We start from the raw sequence: 22,662 nt of genomic DNA on the forward strand, positions 1-22,662 counted from the left end.
GAGAGAGAGAGAGAGAGAGAGAGAAAGGGATAGAGAGAGAGAGAGAGAGAGAGAGAGAGAGAGAGAGAAAGAGAGAGAGAGAGAGAGATAAAGAGAGAGGGATAGAGGGAGAGACAGACAGAGAGAGAGAAAGAGACAGAGAAACAGAGAGAGGGAGAGCCTAAGCCTCTAAGTGTAATGTATTGTTTTCTGTGAAAGGGCAGGCTGCACCCTTTTCCCCCTCCTGAACTCTGAACCGCTTGTTGTGTCAGAACTTTTAGGAGGAGTCATTGACTTGGGTCACAGGAAAGACAGGGGAGAGAAGGAGAAGAAAAGGAGAGCGACGGTAGAGAACTAGAGCAGTGAGAAGGACCTCCGGGTCATTTCACAGAGACAGAAGGGGAAAGAGGTCAACTCTATTACTTTTCCTGGAAGTGAACTCAAAAACGTATTTAGTATGATTAGAAACTAAAGTGTTGTAGCTGAAGATTTTCACAGAAAAGAGTAGAGCACTTGGTGAGTAGACAGGCGTGTGTAAGAGAGAGTGTGTGTGTCGGCCGTTTAGCTCAGATATGGCCATGGTGAGCGGGGGATGGGGCAATCCTAACCGTGAGACCAACGGATTGGGTGGGGAGAAGGCTTATCTGCGTGGGGATGAGGAGGGCTCGCCCCAGGCCGGGAGTGATGTGGAGGTGGGAGACGAAGACAAGGCGTGCGTGGTGGACTGTGTGGTGTGTGGGGACAAGTCCAGTGGTAAACACTACGGCGTATTCACCTGCGAGGGCTGTAAGAGCTTCTTCAAGAGGAGCATCAGAAGGAACCTCAGCTACTCCTGCAGGTAGGCAAAGGTGGCACCACGAGATCAAAACTGCAGTGGCAAAATTTGTGCATGTCTTTTCTGGGGCCTGGAGTTTTTCTTGATCTCATGACCTGTTTGTGTAAAACTCTGGGTCCAATTCGTAGGCTATGACAGGGTTCAAAGTTAACCCAACCGGGCCAGTTGGCCAAAAATCTACTGGCCCGAACAGAATTTCTACTGGTGCAGACATGGTGTATTTTTTAATGGATTGGGGTCATGCAGGGCCTATAGATTGGCATGCTTCCTCTCTTTAGTCAGATATTAATAGGCTACATTTGGCTATTGTGATAAAAAGCTGATTAATATAATTTAGCAATGAAAGTCATTATTCTATTCTTTATAATTTCTTGGTATTAATCACATTCATGTTTGTTTCTAAAGTATGCCATTTTGAGACGTTTTTGTTTTTTTACATTTTAAAATAGGATGCTGCCCCTTTAAGACAATGGCGTTCCAAAAGAGATACTGACTTGTCTACAGTAGGCTAGTCAAGATCAACGCTACAGTGATTTTTATTTGGCTTTCAACAGTAGCCACCACATTGTTGATATGTTCACTATTGAATGTTTACTTTTGTAAATCACTTTCCCTAAATCAAATAAGTCTGGCGAGTAGATTGATGGGCACTTCTTTTTACAAAGGACAGCTCACCTGTGCTGTGTAAACGTAGCTATCAATTTATGTAGCGTGCTGCTCAGTGCTCGAGAAATGGTGATTCGCAGGAGCGAGGTGGTGCTTGAATGAATAGCCAATCATATTGCTCAGCAGTGGATGCTCCTCAGAGAAGGAAGAGGAGGACCGTGCTACTCAGTGAATTTCATTATAATAAAAATAGTGAAACATAAAAAAGGTTTTCCTTTTTAGATACAACTATACCAAATATATTCACGTCACCAAATAACTGATTAAAAGACACTGTTTTTCAATGAAGGTCTACAGTGGTCTCAATAGCATTCTGTAGGGTAGCACCATGGGTGGAAAAAGTACTCAATTGTGATACTTGAGTAAAAGTATAGATACCTTAATAAAGAAAGTGACTCAAACAAAAGTTGAATTCACCCAGGAAAATACTACTTGAGTAAAAGTCTAAAAGTATTTGGTTCTAAGTATAATTCAATATCAAAAGTAAATAAATTGCAAAAATATACTTAAGTAAAAGTTTAAATCACTTACAGATTGGCACCATTTTATTGTTATTAAAATGTATGGATAGCCAGGGACACACTCCGACACTCAGACATCATTTACAAATTAAGCATTTGTGTTTAGTGAGTCCGCCATATCAGAGGCAGTAGGGATAACCACGTGTGTGAATTGGACCATTTTCCTGTCCTGCTAAGCATTCAAAATGTAACGAGTACTTTTAGGTGTCAGGGAAAATGTATGGAGTAAAAAGTACATTCTGTTCTTTAGGAATGTAGTGAAGTAAAAGTAAAAGTTTTCCAAAAAATAAATAGTAAAGTAGAGTACAGATACCCCAAAAAACAACTTAAGTAGTTCTTTGGAGTATTTTACTTAAGTACTTTACACCACTGGGTAGCACAATGGTGTAGCCAGAGAACAGCTATTTTCCGTCCACCTCTGGGTACATTGACTTCAATACAAAACCTAGGAGGCTCATGGTTCTCACCCCCTTCCATAGACTTACACAGTAATTATGACAACTTCCGGAGGACAGCCTCCAACCTATCAGAGCTCTTGCAGAATGAACTGACATGTTGTCCATCCAATCAAAGCATCAGAAAATGAATCTAATACTGAAAGCATAAGCTACAGCTAGCTAGCACTGCATTGTATAACATGTGGTGACTAGTTGACTCAAAGAGAGAGAAAAACAATAGTTGAACAGCTTTGAACAAAGTAATTTCTTTAAAAATGAAGGAGAAGCAGCAGAGAGAGAGCGAGAGATACAATACATAACCAAAAGTATGTGGACATCTGCTCGTGAAACATTTCATTCCAATATCATAGACATTATTATGGAGTTGGTCCCCCCCTTTGCTGCTATAATAGCCTCCACTCTTCTGGGAAGGCTTTCCACTAGATGTTGGAACATTGTTAAGGGAACTTGCTTCCATTCAGCCACAAGAGCATTAGTGAGGTTGGGTACTGGCGTTGGGCGATTAGGCCTGGCTCGCAGTCGGCGTTCCAATTCATCCCAAAGGTGTTCGATGGGGTTGAGGTCAGGGCTTTGTGCAGGCCAGTCAAGTTCTTGCACACCGATCTCGACAAACCATTTCTGTATGGATCTCGCTTTGTGCACAGGGGCATTATCATGCTGAAACAAGAAAGGGCAAAGTTGGAAGCATAGAATTGTCTAGAATGCTGTATGCTGTAGCGTTAAGATTTCCCTTCACTGGAACTAAGGCCGAACCATGAAAACAGCCCCAGACCATTATTCTTCCTCCACCAAATTTAACAGTTGGCACTTGGGGCAGGTAGCGTTCTCCTGGCATCCGCCAAACCCAGATTAGTCCGTCGGACTGCCAGATGGTAAAGCGTGACTCATCACTCCAGAGAATGGATTTTCACTGCTCCAGAGTCCAGTGGCGGTGAGCTTTACACCACTCCAGCTGACCCTTGGCATTGTGCATGGTGATCTTAGGCTTGTGTGCGGCTGCTCGGCCATGGAAACCCATTTCATGAAGCTACTGACGAACAGCTAATGTGTTGACGTTGCTTCCAGAGGCAGTTTGGAACATGTTGTATCCGAGCACAGACGATTTTTATGTGCTACACGCTTCAGCACTCGGCGGTCCTGTTCTGTGAGCTTGTGTGGCACTACACATCCAAGTATATATGACCAAATTATGAAAGACAAAAATTGTAAGTTTGAATTCCGTAAGAGGTGAAAAAATGATTGTTGTCTATCAACAATGACAAGCCACCAGGGTCTGACAACTTGGATGGAAAACTACTGAGGATAATAGAGGATGATATTGCCACATGCTATTTGCAATATCTTCAATTTAGGCATACTAGAAAGTGCCCTCAGGCCTGGAGGTAAGCAGAAGTAATTCCGATACCTTAGAGTAGTACAGCCTCCTTTACTGGCTCAAATAGCCGACCAATTAGCCTGTTACCAACCCGTAGTAAAGTTTTGGAAAAAATTGTGTTTGACCAGATACAATGCTATTTTACTGTAAACAATTTGACAACAGACTTTCAGCATGCTTATAGGGAAGGACATTCAACAAGCACAGCACTTACACAAATGACTGACGATTGCCTGAGAGAAATTTATGATAAAAAGATTGTTGGAACTGTTTTGTTAGACTTCAGTGCCGCTTTAGACATTATCGATCATGGTCTGCTGCTGGAAAAACCTATGTGTTATGGCTTTACACCCCCTGCTATATTGTGGAAAAAGAGTTACCTGTCTAACAGAACACAGAGGGTGTTCTTTAATGGAAGCCTCTCCAACAAAATCCAGGTAGAATCAGGAATTCCCCAGGGCAGCTGTCTAGGCCCCTTACTTTCTTCAATGTTTATGAGTTAAGCCAGTGTGTCTATGTATGCGGATAACTCAACACTAAACACATCAGCTACTACAGCAACTGAAATGACTGCAACACTTAACAAAGAGCTGCAGTTAGTTTCCGAATGGGTGGCAAGGAATAAGTTAGTCCTAAATATTTCCAAAACTAAAAGCATTGTATTTAAGACAAATCATTCACTAAACCCTAAACCTCAACTAAATCTTGCAATAAATAATGTGGAAATTGAGCAAGTTGAGGTGACTAAATTGCTTGGAGTGACCCTGGATTGTAAACTGTCATGGTCAAAACATATTGATACAACAGTAGCTAGATGGGGAGAAGTCTGTCCATAATAAAGCGCCGCTCTGCCTTCTTAACAACACTATCAGCAAGGCTGGTCCTACAGGCTCTAGTTTCTACCTTCTTAACAACACTATCAACAAGGCAAGTCCTACAGGCTCTAGTTTCTACCTTCTTAACAACACTATCAACAAGGCAAGTCCTACAGGCTCTAGTTTTGTCACACCTGGACTACTGTTCAGTTGTGTGGTCAGGTGCCACAAAGAGGGACTTAGGAAAATTGCAATTGGTTCAGAACAGGCAGCACGGCTGGCCCTTGGATGTACACAGAGAGCTAACATTAATAATATGCATGTCAATCTCTCCTGGCTCAAAGTAAAGGAGAAATTCACTTCATCACTACTTGTATTTGTGAGAGGTATTGACTTGTTGAAAGCACAGAGCTGTCTGTTTAAACGACTAGCTCACAGCTCAGACACCCATGCATACCCTACAAGACATGTCACCAAGACATGTCACAGTCCCCAAGTCCAGAACAGACTATGGGAGGTGCACAGTACTACATAGAGCCATGACTACATGGAACTCTATTCCACATCAGGTAAGTGATGCAAGCAGTAGAATGTGTTATTGGAGTAGGGGCCTGAGGGCACACACTTAGTGTGTTGTGAAATATATTATGAATGTATTGTAATGTTTTTAAAGTTATATAACTATTTTAATTTTGCCGGACCCCAGGAAGAGTAGCTGCTGCCTAGGCAGTGGGTATCCATAATAAATACAAATACAAATAAGCCCATGCTCATAATTTTTTTTAAATGGCGCCTAATGCCACAATTTTTCTGCATTTTAGTCTTCAATTGTTTCAATGGTAGACTGCGACACAGCAGGTAAATATAGAACTGTGAAAATGTGCTGAAAAGTGCTGCTGCTTTGAAAGTGGTGTGGTCAGATTGAAAAGTACTGGTGCAAATTCTGTCTCGCCACACGTTTTCCGGCGGCTCTGCAGGTAGGTGCAGCCACTGTATATTCACAAGAAAATATGTTAATGTGCAAAACAATAACATAATAAACAAAAGAAGGTTTAGAAAAAGTTCAAGAAACACATAAGTTAATGTCAAAGGTTACTGTGCACTTTAATGGATCTCAAAAATTCATATTCTGCTCATAGTGTTCATTAAAGTGAAAATGCCCTCGAAGCCGGTGTTTGGAGGATATATTGGCATGGGTGCTGCAAACCGTACCAATATAGCCTCCAAACACCGGCTACGAGCGCATTATCACCTTTATACAACGGGTTACCAACATATTCAAATAATGATTGACATATTTTCATAAAAAACGTTATTTTTAGGATTTATTCATACTATTTCATCCTTCCACAAGATATAGTCCTGACACAAATCTAGGGTCGCTACCCAAGCCGGCTGGTCGTTCGTTAGAGATGCGACTCAGTTGTTCAGTATTTTTGTTCTGTATCTATGGACACGACCAAGTCATTGGTTCTAAATGTTCCATTTCCTTACTGGCTGGCAACATTATTATCCCTTGCTTGCTAGCTAGCCATCTACAGCTAATTTACAGTCACATAAAAAAACAGCTAGAATAACAGCAAAGTAGCTACATTTGCATTTGTTTAAGCTGTTTTCTAGTGACATTTATTTGGATACATCCATAGCAATGAGCTAATGATGAGCAATTTCACCTGGCATAAAAAAATGTGCTCTCTCGTCAGGACACTGTTATTCAGAGGAGCTAGCCAACAACACAGCTAACACAATCACTTCAAACTGAAGCTGGAAACACTGCAAACTAGCTGCACTTTTTTCCATTGACATTTCTTTGTATATATCCATAAAAATGATGCCAGCTGATTCATGATTTTGACTGGCGGAGAAACGCTGCATGCCTGTCTGTCTCGTCCCGAGTCCCAACACGTTCCTTACTATGGGACAGCTGGAGATCGAATTTGAATATTGAAACAATGTTGCAAATATCGGAGAGACAAACAGCAAGGTTTACACTGTTGATAACTAAATGTTAGTCTAAAATAAATAATGCCTAGATGCTTTATATAGTGGACATCAAGTATATAAATTGCCTGGCTGGGCTGATGAAACAGTGGATTGCGCAGTCAGATAGAACAGAGTAAATAGGCATTTTAACGTCATAGATTTAGCCTGTGGTAACTTGTGGAATAGATATCGGCTGGAATGTGGTATTAACCAATCAGCATTCAGGATTAGACACACCCTTTGTATAAATCATATGTACAGCATAAATATAGAACATGTAACTTGTTAGATCATATTTCCCTAAAGGGATTCTACTCTGGGTTAGGCTGTGTTGCAGCTTTGACTCAGGTTTATGTTTTAGATTTTCAGGTGTATAATATACACATGGCAAAATACATATTTTTTTTTATCAGAACCATACAAATGTGCCTTTCCCACTCCCACCTAGTTTACAGTCAATAATATATTGACTGCACTACCACATCGCACTCCTGAGGAATATGACCCTTTGTTTATTGTTTACTATCTAAGGGCTATGTTCAATTAAAAAGCCACCAAACTGGTTTCAGTGCTGTCAGGGATAAATAAATATTGGTCCTGTGCTGTAAGAAAGCATGTTTAGATTCATGGAGCTGGTGGTTGCAGTGTTGACACTATGTTGACAGTGTTTACTCTATGTTGACAGTGTTTATTCTATGTTAACAGTGTTTACTCTATGTTAACAGTGTTTACTCTATGTTTACAGTGTTTACTCTGTTTACAGTGTTTACACTATGTTTACACTATGTTTACAGTGTTTACTCTGTTTACAGTGTTTACTCTGTTTACAGTGTTTACACCATTTATACAGTGTTTACACTATGTTTACACTATGTTTACAGTGTTTACACTATGTTTACTCTATGTTTACGCTATGTTTACAGTGTTTACGCTATGTTTACAGTGTTTACACTATGTTTACTCTATGTTTACGCTATGTTTACAGTGTTTACGCTATGTTTACAGTGTTTACTCTGTTGACAGTGTTTACTCTATGTTTACTCTATGTTTACAGTGTTTACTCTATGTTTACGCTATGTTTACAGTGTTTACTCATTTTACAGTGTTTACTCTATGTTTACAGTGTTTACACTATGTTTACACTATGTTTACTCTATGTTTACTCTATGTTTACAGTGTTTACTCTATGTTTACAGTGTGAAGGAAAAATAAGCTCAACTGCACATTGTCTCAAACACGCTGCATGGGAAGATTTACGCTTACTTGTTATCCAGTTCAGATTGAATACCGCCATTTTACAAATTACCCAAATGACAACGTTCCTATGGTTAACTTTCCCTTCTCTCTGTCCATTGACCTGTTACTATACTACTACACAGTGGTTAAAATGCTCTTAATCTGTTTCCTACATTTTGAATAATACAGGACATTCCCCCCAGAAGTCAAATATGAAATGACAAACTTTCTCAAGATAATTTTACTTCTGGGTAACCAAGATTATACAGGCTATACGACTATACAAGCCTACACATCTATACAGGCCTAGACATCTATACAAGCCTACACAGCTATACAGGCCTAGACATCTATACAGGCCTACACAGCTATACAGGCCTAGACAGCTATACAGGCCTAGACATATATACAGGCCTAGACAGCTATACAGGCCTAGACAGCTATACAGGCCTAGACATCTATACAGGCCTAGACATCTATACAGGCCTAGACAGCTATACAGACCTAGACATCTATACAGGCCTACACATCTATACAGGCCTAGACATCTATACAGGCCTAGACAGCTATACAGGCCTACACAGCTATACAGGCCTAGACAGCTATACAGGCCTACACAGCTATACAGGCCTACACAGCTATACAGGCCTACACAGCTATACAGGCCTAGACATCTATACAGGCCTAGACAGCTATACAGGCCTAGACATCTATACAGGCCTAGACATCTATACAGGCCTAGACATCTATACAGGCCTAGACAGCTATACAGACCTAGACATCTATACAGGCCTAGACAGCTATACAGGCCTAGACAGCTATACAGGCCTAGACAGCTATACAGGCCTAGACAGCTATACAGGCCTAGACAGCTATACAGGCCTAGACATCTATACAGGCCTAGACAGCTATACAGGCCTAGACATCTATACAGGCCTAGACAGCTATACAGACCCAGTGCCAGGATAAAGTGAGTAACAGAGCAGTTGAAATCGGTGAGGGGGCACAATTTATTTAGGTTCTTGCATGGGAATTATATTGAATTCTGCTTATTTCACGCTATATCACAATAAACAAAGAGACTTTTGAAGAAACAGGTTGGCGCGAATCCTCCAGCCCATCTCCACTGCACTGTTTCAGCACAATGGTACAATGGTTTTACACAGTAAAGCAAGGGCATTTTGACAATGAATATAGGCTATAATTCACCTATTACAAACAGCATATGTGAATGCAGCCGTACACACAGCTGTCTTACCTAAATAATGCTAACTAAATGCTGAAAGTAGTAGCCTTGTTATTCAAGCATTCAAATAGTTTGGCTAACAATGCCGACACAACTGCAAATGCTAACGGATGAAAGCGAACAGAACAAACCAGTGGTACTAAGTTGTAGGCCTAGTAAACTAAATATCAGATCGATAATGACAATCTATATTTAGGCTAGTTACATTAACAGTAAACCAACACAGTAAACAAAAGGCGAATGGAGATCAAAATAACCAAAACACAGCCTACAGCCTACTACAGTGAGATGCAGCCTACAGCCTACTACAGTGAGATGCAGCCTACAGCCTACTACAGTGAGATGCAGCCTACAGCCTACTACAGTGAGATGCAGCCATGCACAGCGGTCTTGCCAAGTAAATAGGCCTATAGACCCGCTTCAGCAACAGGTTGGGATATGGCACACAGTTCCATTTACAACCATGAAAACAAATATTGTACCAAGAATACCATAATAGAATGAATCAAATGTTTTATTTATTTTTATTTTACTCCCTTTTTCTCCCCAATTTCGGGATATCCAATTCCGATCTTGTCTCATCGCTGCAACTCCCTAACGGGCTCTGGAGAGGCAAGTCATGCGTCCCCCAAAACATGACTCGCCAAACCGCGCTCCTTAACACCTGCCAGCTTAATCCAGAAGCCAGCCGCATCATTGTGTCGGAGGAAACGCCATACAACACAGGTCAGCGTGCATGTGCCTGGCCCACCGCAAGGAGTCGCTAGAGCGCAATGGGACAAGGACATCCCAGCTGGCCAAACCCTCCCCTAACCTGGACGACACTGGGCCAATTGTGCGCCCCCTCATGGGTCTCCCGGTCGCGACACAGCCTGGGATCGAACCCGGGTCTGTAGTGACGCCTCTAGCACTGCAGTTCCTTAGACCGCAGCGCCACTCGGGATGCCAGAATGAATGTATTTTATGATGAAACATAACGATGTGTAGCTACTGCCCAGGAGCGTCATTTAGGTTCTTGCATTTGAATTATATTGAATTCTGCTTATATCACGCTATAACACAATAAACAAAAATTAAAATGAGAGAGAGAGGGAGAGACAGAGAGAGAGAGAGAGAAAGAAAGACAGAGACAGAGAGAGAGAGAGACAGAGAGACAGAGAGAGAGAGAGAGAGACAGAGAGAGAGAGAGAGACAGAGAGAGAGAGAGAGAGACAGAGAGACAGAGAGAGAGAGAGAGAGAGAGAGAGAGAGACAGAGAGAGAGAGAGACAGAGAGAGAGACAGACAGACAGACAGACAGACAGACAGACAGACAGACAGACAGACAGACAGACAGACAGACAGACAGACAGACAGACAGACAGACAGACAGAGTTCTAAGTTCATTATGATAACACATTCTATGTTCTAAGTTCGTTATGATAACACGTTCTATGTTCTAAGTTCGTGATGATAACACATTCTATGTTCTAAGTTCGTTATGATAACACGTTCTGTGTTCTAAGTTCTATGTTTAATGTTCTGTTGTGCAGGTCGAATCGAGAATGCCAGATAGACCAGCATCACCGCAACCAGTGCCAATACTGCCGGCTGAAGAAATGCTTCCGTGTTGGCATGCGCAAAGAAGGTAACTATCCTATCTTACCTACTGCACAACATCTCTGCCAGTCAGACCATGTCTAAAGCAGAGGAGGTAACTATCCTATCTTACCTACTGCACAACATCTCTGCCAGTCAGACCATGTCTAAAGCAGAGGAGGTAACTATCCTATCTTACCTACTGCACAACATCTCTGCCAGTCAGACCATGTCTAAAGCAGAGGCCAATCCAAACGTTCCATATATCGTAACTGACTGCATCAAGATCGTTTTTCAAAAACATGCCCCTGCCGTTATAAACAGAGCTGACATTTCACAACTCTTGTCAGGTGGCCAAAATATTAGCATATTTACACTGTAAACTACATCAAGCTCCATTTTAAAACCCCTGAAGCTATTTTAAGGTGTTAATGGTGAGGAAAACTGTCTCAGAGTTTCATATAAATACAAACATGTTTTATACTTATTCCATGTAGCATAATATTTGTAAAGCAGTTTAGCTCTATCCTCTAACCAACACACTCCTGACCCCTAGTCTCTAAGTACCACTACGTCGTGCGTATCATTCAGGGCTAGATGCCAGATGCATTTCCCAGGCAGTGTGAAGGTTGAATAACCCAGCCTGTATTCTGCCTTGAGCTGACACCAGCCCAGAGCTATATTCAGCAGGGATATTCATGCAGGGGCTCTGAGTGACCCAACGACAGCACTGACGCAGCCAGGACACAGTGTTTCCACATTACCTGGAAACGCTTGGATCACCTTGGCCGTTTGGTGGGTCCAACTTGAGGTGTCATTAAAAAAAAGACTTCCCCCCCCTCCCCCAACGTAAAAAATATTTTGACATGACCCTCCCCTTGTACTGAAAAAATAATTGGACACCCTCACAATAGTGTTTACGGCCACAAATACGCCACATGACCAAAAGTATGTGGACACCTGCTCGTCGAACATCTTATTCAAAAATCCTGGGCATTAATATGGAGTTGGTCCCCCCTTTGCTGCTATAACAGCCTCCACTCTTCTGGGAAGGCTTTCCACTAGCTGTTTGAACATTGCTGTGGGGACTTGCTTCCATTCAGCCATAAGACCATTAGTGAGGTTGGGCACTGATGTTGGGCGATTAGGCCTGGCTCGCAGTCGGCGTTCCAATTCATCCCAAAGGTGTTCGATGGGGTTGAGGTCAGGGCTCTTTGCAGGCCAGTCAAGCTCTTCCACACCAATCTCAACAAACCATTTCTGTATGGACCTCGCTTTCTGCACGGGGAAATTGTCATGCTGAAACAGGAAAGGGCCTTCCCCAAATTGCTGCCACAAAGTTGGAAGCACAGAATCATCTGGAATGTCATTGTATGCTGTAGCATTAAGATTTCCCTTTACTGGAACTAAGGGGCCTAGCCCGAACCATGAAAAACAGGCCACATACCATTATTCCTCCTCCACCAAACTTTACAGTTGGCACTATGTATTTGGCCAGGTAGCGTTCACCTGGCATCCGCCAAACCCAGATTTGTCCATCGGACTGCCAGATGGTGAAACGTGATTCATCACTCCTGAAATAGCCAATTCACTCATTTGAAGGGGTGTCCACATACTGTACTTTTGTATATATAGTGTAACTGTAGCTACCCTGTCTTTATAAATGTGGATATCAACTTTGACACTTCAGCATGTGCCACACAGGCTACAGGCCAGAAGGTTGAGACTTCGCCAACCACCACAGACAAGCTAACTCTCCTTGCATGTTCCTTTATTTAACTAGGCAAGTCAGTTAAGAACCAATTCTTATTTTCAATGACGGCCTAGGAACAGTGCCTTTTTTTTTGCTCTAAAACTACACAGCTGATTTAAATGATCAAAGCTTGATGATTTGGTGATTATTTGAATCGTCTGTGTAGTTTTAGGGGGAGAAAAAAAAAGTGCACCGAGGGGGCTCCAGGACCGAGTTTGAGAAACACCGGGCTAGGCATCTTCAGCTCTGTCAGCATATCTTTCTTCTTGCAAGAAAACCCTGAGCTAGGTGAAATCTGATTTTCAACATTTTGATGCTATATTTATATAAAATATATGCAACAAACTTTCCACCAATACACCACAACCAATAAGCAAAGCATAGCAACGTGGAGGAGCTTCAACCTCATGGTTTGCGTTTTCAACACCACAATCTGCACAGTTTGGATGCTGGAAGGATATTTTGGACGAATGTGCGCGTTCCTACAGGAACTTCTTGACGTTCCCCTAGGATAGGGGGCGCCACAGCGCATTTTGGAAAAAAATCGTTCCCATTTTCAACGGCCTACTAATCAAAGTCAGAAGCTAAGACATGCATATACTTATTTTATATGGATAGAAAACACCCTAAATTTTCTAAAACTGTTTGAATGGTGTCTGTGAGTATAACAGAACTCGTATGGCAGTCAAAACCCCGAGACCGATTGAACCAGGAAGTGGAAATCTGAATTGTGGACTCGACTTCACAGCCTTACCTATAAATCACAACGTAAAAAAATGAAAATTGAGCACTTTCCAGTGCTTCCACTAGATGTCCCCAGTCTTTACAAAGTGTTTTGAGGGTTCTACGGTAGAAACTCAGTGAAAGAGACGATGTGGCAATTGGTCACAGTCGGAGGGCCATGAGCATTGTGACGTTGGCGGCCGTGTCTGCCCCCACCTTTGGAAGTTTTTTGAAACACAATGAAATCGTCCCACTTGAATCTGATTGGCTTTCTTGTTGAAACAGGCCTTGACGATTTCTTGATACAACGTTTGACATGTTTGAACGACCCTAACTTACCGTAAACAGTCATTTTGCGTTAGACAGCTGCCGCCCACGGATCGACATTTGATTACAGCCTTAGGACGCGCTAACAAGAGGAAGCTAATGGAACATAAAGCATGGACTTTTTCGACCGAAAATACATTTGTCATGGACCTGAGACATCGGGAAGTGATTTCTGATGAAGACAACTAAAGGTGAGGGATTATTGGCGATATTATACAATATCAGATGTTACGTGCTCAAATGTTCAAAGATGGCGCCGAGCTAGGTTTTCGAGCTCAATTTCTGGGTATCGCATCCCATTTGATCTCAAAGTGTGATTACCCTGTAAAGTTAATTTAAAATCTGTTTTGACTGGTGTTTTCAAGAGATATTCATCTATAAATCTTAGATTGACAATATATATTAAAAAAATCGTTTTCGAATAGTAATTTATAAAATTGTAGCACTGTTTCCCGGGACGCATTATATGGGAAAATAGTTAGTCAACCTCAGGTGCCGATGTAAAATGCTGTTTTTATATAGAAATATGACCTTTATTGAACAAAAGATTGCATGCTGTGTGTAACATGATGTCCTAGGTGTGTCATCTGATGAAGTTTGTAAAAGGTTAGTGCTGCATTTAGCTGTTTTTTGGCTATATGTGATGCGTGTGCTTGGTTGGAAAATTCATATGATGCGATTTTTACAAAGTACTCCTCTAACATAATCTAATATTGTGCTTTTCCTGTAAAACCTTTTTGAAATCGGACAACGAGGGTCGATTCAAGAGAGGTGTATCTATAAAACGATATGAGACAGCCCTATATTTGAAAAAAAAAAAATATTGAATTTCGTTATGCTAATGTCGCTAGGAGTTTTCGCTGGAAAATGATCCCGCTAACGGGATGAGACATTCTTAAATAGCCTAAAAACATTGTCACTGGTTGTGTTTACGCCACACCTAAAAGGTAATACATTTTAAAAGTGAAATGACAAATATTTAGGCTAATTTGGAGGCAGACAGAGCATGACTTTCCTGGGAACATTATGACAGCGCATCTCAGTATGTCTCTCTAGACCTTATAAACTGTCCAGAGAAGACCCAGAACTGATCCAAATTGAATTAATGGAATGAAATATTCAAATTACAGGGCTTTTGCTACATTATTCAAATTACATTTGTGGTTCAGTTGGTAGAGCATGGTGTTTTCAATGCCAGGGTTGTGGGTTTGATTCCCACGTGGGACCAGTATGGGGGGAAAAAAAAAAAGATTATGAAATGTATGCATTCACTACTGTAAGTCGCTCTGGATAAGAGTGTCTGCTAAATGATGTAAATGTAAAATGTACATTTTCAATGCAGTTTACAGACTAGAGTGGAATGTTGTTCTCACTTGAAAACCATCATGCAGTTATTTGTTGCAAGGCTAGTCTAGGAAGGATATGTGAATTGTCCCTAAACAAGATCATTAAGGAAGCGTTTTGAGCTGCGTGTCTCATGTCTTCACTGTTCTTTCATGCGCAATGACGCACCTGGCCTCTCTGCTTACATAAAAAATTGGTGCAGCTTTGAGTGATTTTATGTGTGGTTTGATGCTAGTTAGCATATTATACATCTGGGCAAACAATCCACCTAACCTTATTGTCACTATGAATGGTGGATCGAGGACAGGTTAGACCGTTAGAATAGACTATACTGACCTGTGGTATAGTACATTTTTGGAAGCACCAAAACACCTTAATATAGGGGAGGCTCATGCAAGCAGAGGAGAAAATGTATCAAGGGTGGAAGAGATGTTATAGTAAAACCTGTAATGATTTAGTAAAACCTGCAGAAGGGTCAATGTAAACCAGGGAAAAAAACACCACGCTCCTCTGTGCCCAATAAAAAAAACACACTACCCTTCCCAAATCAAAAGAAAAAGTGAACAACCCTCCCCAATTCAAAAGAAAAAGTTTAACAACCCTTCCCAAATCAAAAGAAAAAGTTAAACCCTCCCCTATTTTACATCAGCCTCTATAACCTCTACAAAGCCCTTTCTCTCTCCCTCTTCCCTCTCCTCCCTCTTTCTCTTCCCTCCAGCAGTCCAGCGTGGACGCATCCCTCCACCCCACTCAGGCATCAGTCCCACTTCTTTGGTCGGCGGAGGTGGTGGTACTGGGGCCGGGCCAGTAGGGGGCGAATTCTTCAACGGCCAGCCTGTGTCTGAGCTCATCTCCCAGCTGCTCCGTGCCGAACCGTACCCCAGCAGCCGCTACGGTCCCCAGTACGGCCAGCAGCAGCAGATGCAAGGTGCTGGAGGAGGCTCCGTCATGGGCATTGACAACATCTGTGAGCTGGCGGCACGCCTCCTCTTCAGCACCATTGAGTGGGCCAGGAACATCCCCTACTTCCCTGAGCTGCCCGTCTCTGAGCAGGTGGCTCTGCTGAGACTGAGCTGGAGTGAGCTTTTCATCCTGAACGCAGCCCAGTCCGCCCTGCCGCTACACATGGCCCCACTGCTGGCCGCCGCTGGCTTCCACTCCTCGCCCATGTCAGCAGAGAGGGTTGTGTCCTTCATGGACCAGGTGAGGGTGTTCCAGGACCAGGTGGATAAGCTGACCCGGCTTCAGGTGGACTCGGCAGAGTACAGCTGCCTCAAGGCCATCGCCCTCTTGTCTCCAGGTCAGTATATTGGTTGGTCGTCTCTCTAAGGCCACCACCCTCTTGTCTCCAGGTCAGTAAACCACCAAAAACCCTGACATCTCCATCCCTAACTATAACATTTTCCGCCAAGATAGAACTGTCAAAGGGGGCGGTGTTGCAATCTACTGCAAAGATAGCCTGCAGAGTTCTGTATTACTATCCAAGTCTGTACCCAAACAATTCAAGCTTCTACTTTTAAAAATTCACCTTTCCAGAAACAAGTCTCTCACTGTTGCCGCTTGCTATAGACCTCCCTCTGCCCCCAACTGTGCCTTGGACACCATATGTGAATTGATTGCCCCACATCTATCTTCTGAGCTCGTGCTGCTAGGTGACCTAAACTGGGACATGCTTAACACCTCGGCCATCCTACAATCTAAGCTTGATGCCCTCAATCTCACACAAATTATCAATGAACCTACCAGGTACAACCCCAAATCCGTAAACACGAGCACCCTCATAGATATCATCCTAACTAACTCACCCTCCAAATACACCTCTGCTGTTTTCAATCAAGATCTCAGCGATCACTGCCTCATTGCCTGCATCCGTAATGGGTCTGTGACCAAACAACCACCCCTCATCACTGTCAAATGCTCCCTAAAACACTTCTGCGAGCAGGCCTTTCTAATCGACCTGGCCGGGGTATCCTGGAATGACATTGACCTCATCCCGTCAGTAGAGGATGCCTGGTTATTCTTTAAAAGTGCCTTCCTCACCATCTTAAATAAGCATGCTCCATTCAAAAAATATAGAACTAGGAATAGATATAGTCCCTGGTTCACTCCAGACCTGTCTGCCCTTGACCAGCACAAAAACATCCTCCATTAGCATCGAATAGCCCCCGTGATATGCAACTTTTCAGGGAAGTTACGAAGAAATATACACAGGCAGTTAGGAAGCTAAGGCTAGCTTTTTCAAACAGAAATTTGCATCCTGTAGTACAAACTCAAAAAAGTTCTGGGATACTGTGAAGTCCATGGAGTATAAGAGCACATCCTCCCAGCTGCCCACTGCTCTGAGGATAGGAAAAACTGTTACCACTGATAAATCCACTATAATTGAGAATTTCAATAAGCATTTCTCTACGGCTGGCCATGCTTTCCACCTGGCTACCCCTACCCCGGTCAACTCCCCGGCACCCTCCACAGCAACCCGCCAAAGCCCCCACCATTTCTCCTTCACCCAAATCCAGATAGCTGATGTTCTGAAAGAGCTGCAAAATCTGGACCCCTACAAATCAGCCGGGCTAGACAATCTGGAACCTCTCTTTCTAAAATTATCTGCCGAAATTGTTGCAACCCCTATTACTAGCCTGTTCAACCTCTCGTATCGTCTGAGATTCCCAAAGATTGGAAAGCTGCCGCGGTCATCCCCCTCTTAAAAGGGGGTGACACTCTAGACCCAAACTGCTACAGACCTATATCTATCCTACCCTGTCTTTCTAAGGTCTTCGAAAGCCAAGTTAACAAACAGATAACCGACCATTTCGAATCCCACCGTACCTTCTCCGCTATGCAATCTGGTTTCAGAGCAGGTCATGGGTGCACCTCAGCCACGCTCAAGGTCCTAAATGACTCCATAACCGCCATCGATAAGAGACATTACTGTGCAGCCGTATTCATCGACCTGGCCAAGGCTTTCGACTCTGTCAATCACCACATTCTTATAGGCAGACTCGACAGCCTTGGTTTCTCAAATGATTGCCTCGCCTGGTTTACCAACTACTTCTCTGGTAGAGTTCAGTGTGTCAAATCAGAGGGGCTGTTGTCCGGACCTCTGGCATTCTCTATGTGGATGTCACAGGGTTCAATTCTCGGGCCAACTCTCTTGTCTGTATACATCAATGATGTTGCTCTTGCTGCTGGTGATTCTCTGATCCACCTCTACGCAGACAACACCATTCTGTATACTTCTGGCCCCTCTTTGGACACTGTGTTAACTAACCTCCAGACGAGCTTCAATGCCATACAACTCTCCTTCCGTGGCCTCCAACTGCTCTTAAATGCAAGTAAAACTAAATGCATGCTATTCAATCGATCACTGCCCGCACCTGCCCGCCCATCCAGCATCACTACTCTGGACGGTTCTGACTTGTGGACAACTACAAATACGTGGACAACTACAAATACCTAGGTGTCTGGTTAGACTGTCTCTCCTTCCAGACTCACATTAAGCATCTCCAATCCAAAGTTAAATCTAGAATCGGCTTCCTATATTGCAACAAAGCATCCTTCACTCATGCTGCCAAACATACCCTCGTAAAACTGACTATCCTACCGATCCTCGACTTCGGCGATGTCATCTATAAAATAGCCTCCAACACTCTACTCAACAAATTGGATGCAGTCTATCACAGTGCCATCCGTTTTGTCACCAAAGCCCCATACACTACCCACCACTGCGACCTGTACGCTCTCGTTGGTTGGCCCTCGCTTCATACTTGTCGCCAAACCCACTGGATAAAGGTTATCTACAAGTCTCTGCTAGGTAAAGCCCCGCCTTATCTCAGCTCACTGGTCACCATAGCAGCACCCACTCGTAGCACGAGCTCCAGCAGGTATATCTCACTGGTCACCCCCAAAGCCAATTCCTCCTTTGGTCGCCTTTCCTTCCAGTTCTCTGCTGCCAATGACTGGAACGAACTGCAAAAATCACTGAAGCTGGAGACTCATATCTCCCTCACTAGCTTTAAGCACCAGCTGTCAGAGCAGCTCACAGATCACTGCACCTGTACATAGCCCATCTGTAAACAGCCCATCTATCTACCTCATTCCCATACTGCATTTATTTATCTTGCTCCTTTGCACCCCAGTATCTCTACTTGCACATTCATCTTCTGCACATCTACCATTCCAGTGTTTAATTGCTATATTGTAATTACTTTGCCACCATGGCCTATTTATTTCCTTAACTCCCTTATCTTACCTAATTTGCACTCACTGTAAATATAATTTTTGTTTTCTTTTTTTTGTACTGTATTATTGACTGTATGTTTTGTTTATTCCATGTGTAACTGTGTTGTTGTATGTGTCAAATTGCCTTGCTTTATCTTGGCCAGGTCGCAGTTGTAAATGAGAACTTGTTCTCAACTAGCCTACCTGGTTAAATAAAGGTGAAATAAAAAAGTATATTGGTTGGTCGTCACTCTAAGGCCCAAACCAAGACCCCAATACAGACACTGGGAGATGAATTCACCTTTTAGCAGGAAAATAAGGCCAAATCTACACTCAGTTGCTTACCAAGAAGACAGTGAAGTGGCCGAGTTACAGTTTTGACTTAAATCTGCTTGAAAATCTATGGCAAGACCTGAAAATGGTTGTCTAGCAATGATCAACAACCAATTTGACAGAGCTTGAAGAATTTAGAAAAGAATAATGAGCAAATGTTGCCCAATCCAGGTGAGGAAAGCTCTTAGAGACTTACCCAGAAACCCTCACAGCTGTAATCTCTTCCAAAGTTGAATCTAACATGTATTGACGCAGGGGGTTGAATACTTATCTAATCAATATATATTTGTGTTTTATTTGTCATGATTTTTTGTGTGTAGATAGTTGACAAGAAATGACCATTTAATCCCACTTTGTAACAACAAACTTTTGAAAAAGTCAAGGGGTGTGAATACTTTCTGAAGGCACTATAACTCTTCCTTGCTCTCAGATTAGAAAGAGAGAATATGGGAGGAAGTGGGATACAGGCCCAGGCTCATAACTTTGGAATGAGTGTTCATTTTACTCCCACTAGTATTTCAATTTAGACAAAATGAGTCATGCAGTTTCTAAAGTCAGTCTGTAGGTCAGCATTTCTCATATGAACAGCCTTTTAAAGCATTATATCTCTGTCCATATGAGAAATATGACAAATATGGACCTACACCTCTGCAATAGCACATCTGCTCTTTCAGTCATCATGTCTCATTGATCTCAGGCTGTGAGACGTTATTTTCTCCTCTACTGTAGCTCCTGCCTGCGTTCTGCACTGTAGCACTGACCATTTCTGAACTTCTGAATGACTTTAAATCCATGCTTACGTCTGTCTGTCTGTGTGTCCTCTGTTGTCCTCTTCAGATGCGTGCGGTCTGACAGACCCCGTCCACGTAGAGTCTCTGCAGGAGAAGGCCCAGGTGGCTCTGATGGAGTACGAGAGGATGCAGTACCCGGGTCAGCCCCAGCGCTTCGGTCGTCTGCTCCTCCGCCTGCCTGCCCTCAGGGCCGTGCCCGCCAACCTCATCTCCCAGCTCTTCTTTATGCGCCTGGTGGGCAAGACCCCCATCGAGACCCTCATCAGGGACATGCAACTCTCTGGGAGCTCCATTAGCTGGCCCTACGTCCCTGGGCAGTGAGAACAGGAGCCTGGGACCCACAGTACCCTGGAGGAACCTGGAACCTAGAATGGGATGGAGAGGGATTAGCCACTGATGTCATAAATGTCTAAATTCTTGAGGATTCAGTAGAGGAGGACTATATTGCTACTCACTCACACAGAGTCACACACTGAGCTTCCAGTGAATGGAGCTGGAATCAAACCATTGGTAGTTTAGCTGTCCCGTGTATTCCAAGGAAATTATACATTTGTCTTGGAGTATATTTCCTGATCTGTATCATGACCTCTCTACATGACCTGTCTGAAACACAGAACAGGGCTCTGAAACACAGAACAGGACTTTGGAACACAGAACAGGAGTCTGGAACACAGAACAGGGCTCTGGAACACAGAACAGGGCACAGAACAGGGCTCTGAAACACAGAACAGGGCTCTGGAACACAGAACAGGGCTCCGGAACACAGAACAGGGCTCCGGAACACAGAACAGGACTCTGGAACACAGAACAGGGCTCTGGAACACAGAACAGGGCTCTGAAACACAGAACAGGGTTCTAGAACACAGAACAGGGCTCTGAAACACAGAACAGGACTCTGGAACACAGAACAGGGCTCTGAAACACAGAACAGGGCTCCGGAACACAGAACAGGGCTCCAAAACACAGAACAGGGCTCCGGAACACAGAACAGGGCTCCGGAACACGGAACAAGGCGCCGGACCACGGAACAGGGCTCCGGAACACAGAACAGGGCTTCGGACCACAGAACAGTGCTCCAAAACACAGAACCGGGCTCTGGAACACAGAACAGGGCTCCGGAACACAGAACAGGGCTCCGGAACACAAAACAGGGCCCCCAGAACACAGAACAGGGCCCCCAGAACACAGAACAGGGCTCTGGAATACAGAACAAGGCTCTGAAACACAGACTGTAACTAAAGGCCCACTGCCACTACTACCTCCATCCCCATGGCGCCCAACCCCAGGCTCTGTGTGGCTCTCTGGCTGCTGTGTTAGGCCCCTGGGTCTCATATGGGCCCCTATTCCCCTTAGCTACAGTGCGTAGGGCTCTGGTACTCAAACGTAGTGCACTGTAAAGGGAATAGGGTGCCATTTGAGATTCAGCCACAGTGATTATGATGCCACAGCCACGCCACATACTGCCATTGTATTGTGTTTTGTCCTGAGCCCTCTATTCATGTAAATCGTTGAGTTTGATTTACATTCATGTTGAGCTTATAGTGGAAAATGTAATGTGTACATTATGCATATGTGGTCATGTAAATCTTTGAATGTTATGCAAATAGCGGGCTCTCTCCATAGTATAAGCAATAGCATACATGCTACAGTACATGCTATGGTGCCGAACACTTGCACAAGCTAGCAGAGGTGAATGTATATGATAGATAACCCCTCACACGCATCCTGAGTCACAACGAGTCACCCCTGTCTTATACATTGTTACCTCAAGTTTTATACCAATGACAGAGATTGTATAGTGGATTGTCTGATAATAGAACCCATGCATTCTTAAACAGAACTAAGAACCCTCCATGATGTGATCGATGACAAACACAAAGGGATCAAAGCATCGTACACACCAGCATTATGTCATTAGCCTGAAAGTAAACTAACTGTAGGGTCGACCCGTGTCATAAGGCCTATTGGAAGGCTAGGTGGAGCCATGGCCGTACTGCTTAGACCTGAAGGGTAGGGGGCTAGGGGAAGTGGATGCTTTCAGATCAGACATTTCATGTGATCGTCATACAATGTAACTAAAGGTACTGACCCCTTTAAGGACTAAAGGGTATGCTGTGTATTAACAGTAACACTATGGTACAGTGCACAAGGCTATGTGCATACTCTTAGTGATATTGGCCTGGACTGCAATTTGATGTGACCATGCTTTTTTGTTTTTGCCAAATGACTTACTCAGAGTGGACATATGAATACTGAAATCAAAGAATCTGTTTTACTCTGATGGGATTTTGACTAGCGACTTCATTGTGTAGTTCTACATAAGAATCATGTTTTGATTGCGATGTCAAACCAAAATGTAAAGAAAATTGCTACTGCTGACCATGGATATTTTTGCATAACTAGAAATAAAGTCTAAGTACTCTTACTGTGGTTGATTTGAGAATGCTTTCAGTTTATTTTTTTTATTTTTTTTTATTTTTTT

General features: G+C 43.2%; 1 protein-coding gene across 2 annotated transcripts; it reads left to right on the top strand.

Annotated features, from left to right (window-relative positions):
* Positions 1-66: 66 nt before the first annotated feature.
* nr2f6b (nuclear receptor subfamily 2, group F, member 6b) lies at positions 67-22,610 on the top strand. Of its 2 annotated transcripts, none has more exons than XM_029708129.1 (4): positions 67-817; positions 10,646-10,740; positions 15,560-16,138; positions 20,227-22,610. In XM_029708129.1, the coding sequence occupies exons 1-4, from the start codon at positions 552-554 to the stop codon at positions 20,499-20,501; spliced, it is 1,215 nt and encodes a 404-aa protein (XP_029563989.1). In that variant the 5' UTR covers positions 67-551; the 3' UTR covers positions 20,502-22,610. The 2 variants fall into 2 exon arrangements, with proteins under 2 accessions (XP_029563989.1, XP_029563988.1); XM_029708128.1 differs by having other exon boundaries at positions 69-817; positions 15,557-16,138.
* Positions 22,611-22,662: the final 52 nt, after the last annotated feature.

This window comes from Salmo trutta, chromosome 22, assembly GCF_901001165.1.
Source record: "Salmo trutta chromosome 22, fSalTru1.1, whole genome shotgun sequence".
Classification (NCBI taxonomy): Eukaryota; Metazoa; Chordata; class Actinopteri; order Salmoniformes; family Salmonidae; genus Salmo; species Salmo trutta.

Excerpts from the sequence above, each read along its gene's own strand:
- nr2f6b (XM_029708128.1), top strand. The coding sequence starts at position 552 with ATGGCCATGGTGAGCGGGGGATGGGGCAATCCTAACCGTGAGACCAAC. Across the intron at positions 10,741-15,556 it reads TGTTGGCATGCGCAAAGAAG|CAGTCCAGCGTGGACGCATC; the intron begins GTAACTATCCTA and ends TCTTCCCTCCAG. Across the intron at positions 16,139-20,226 it reads CATCGCCCTCTTGTCTCCAG|ATGCGTGCGGTCTGACAGAC; the intron begins GTCAGTATATTG and ends TGTCCTCTTCAG.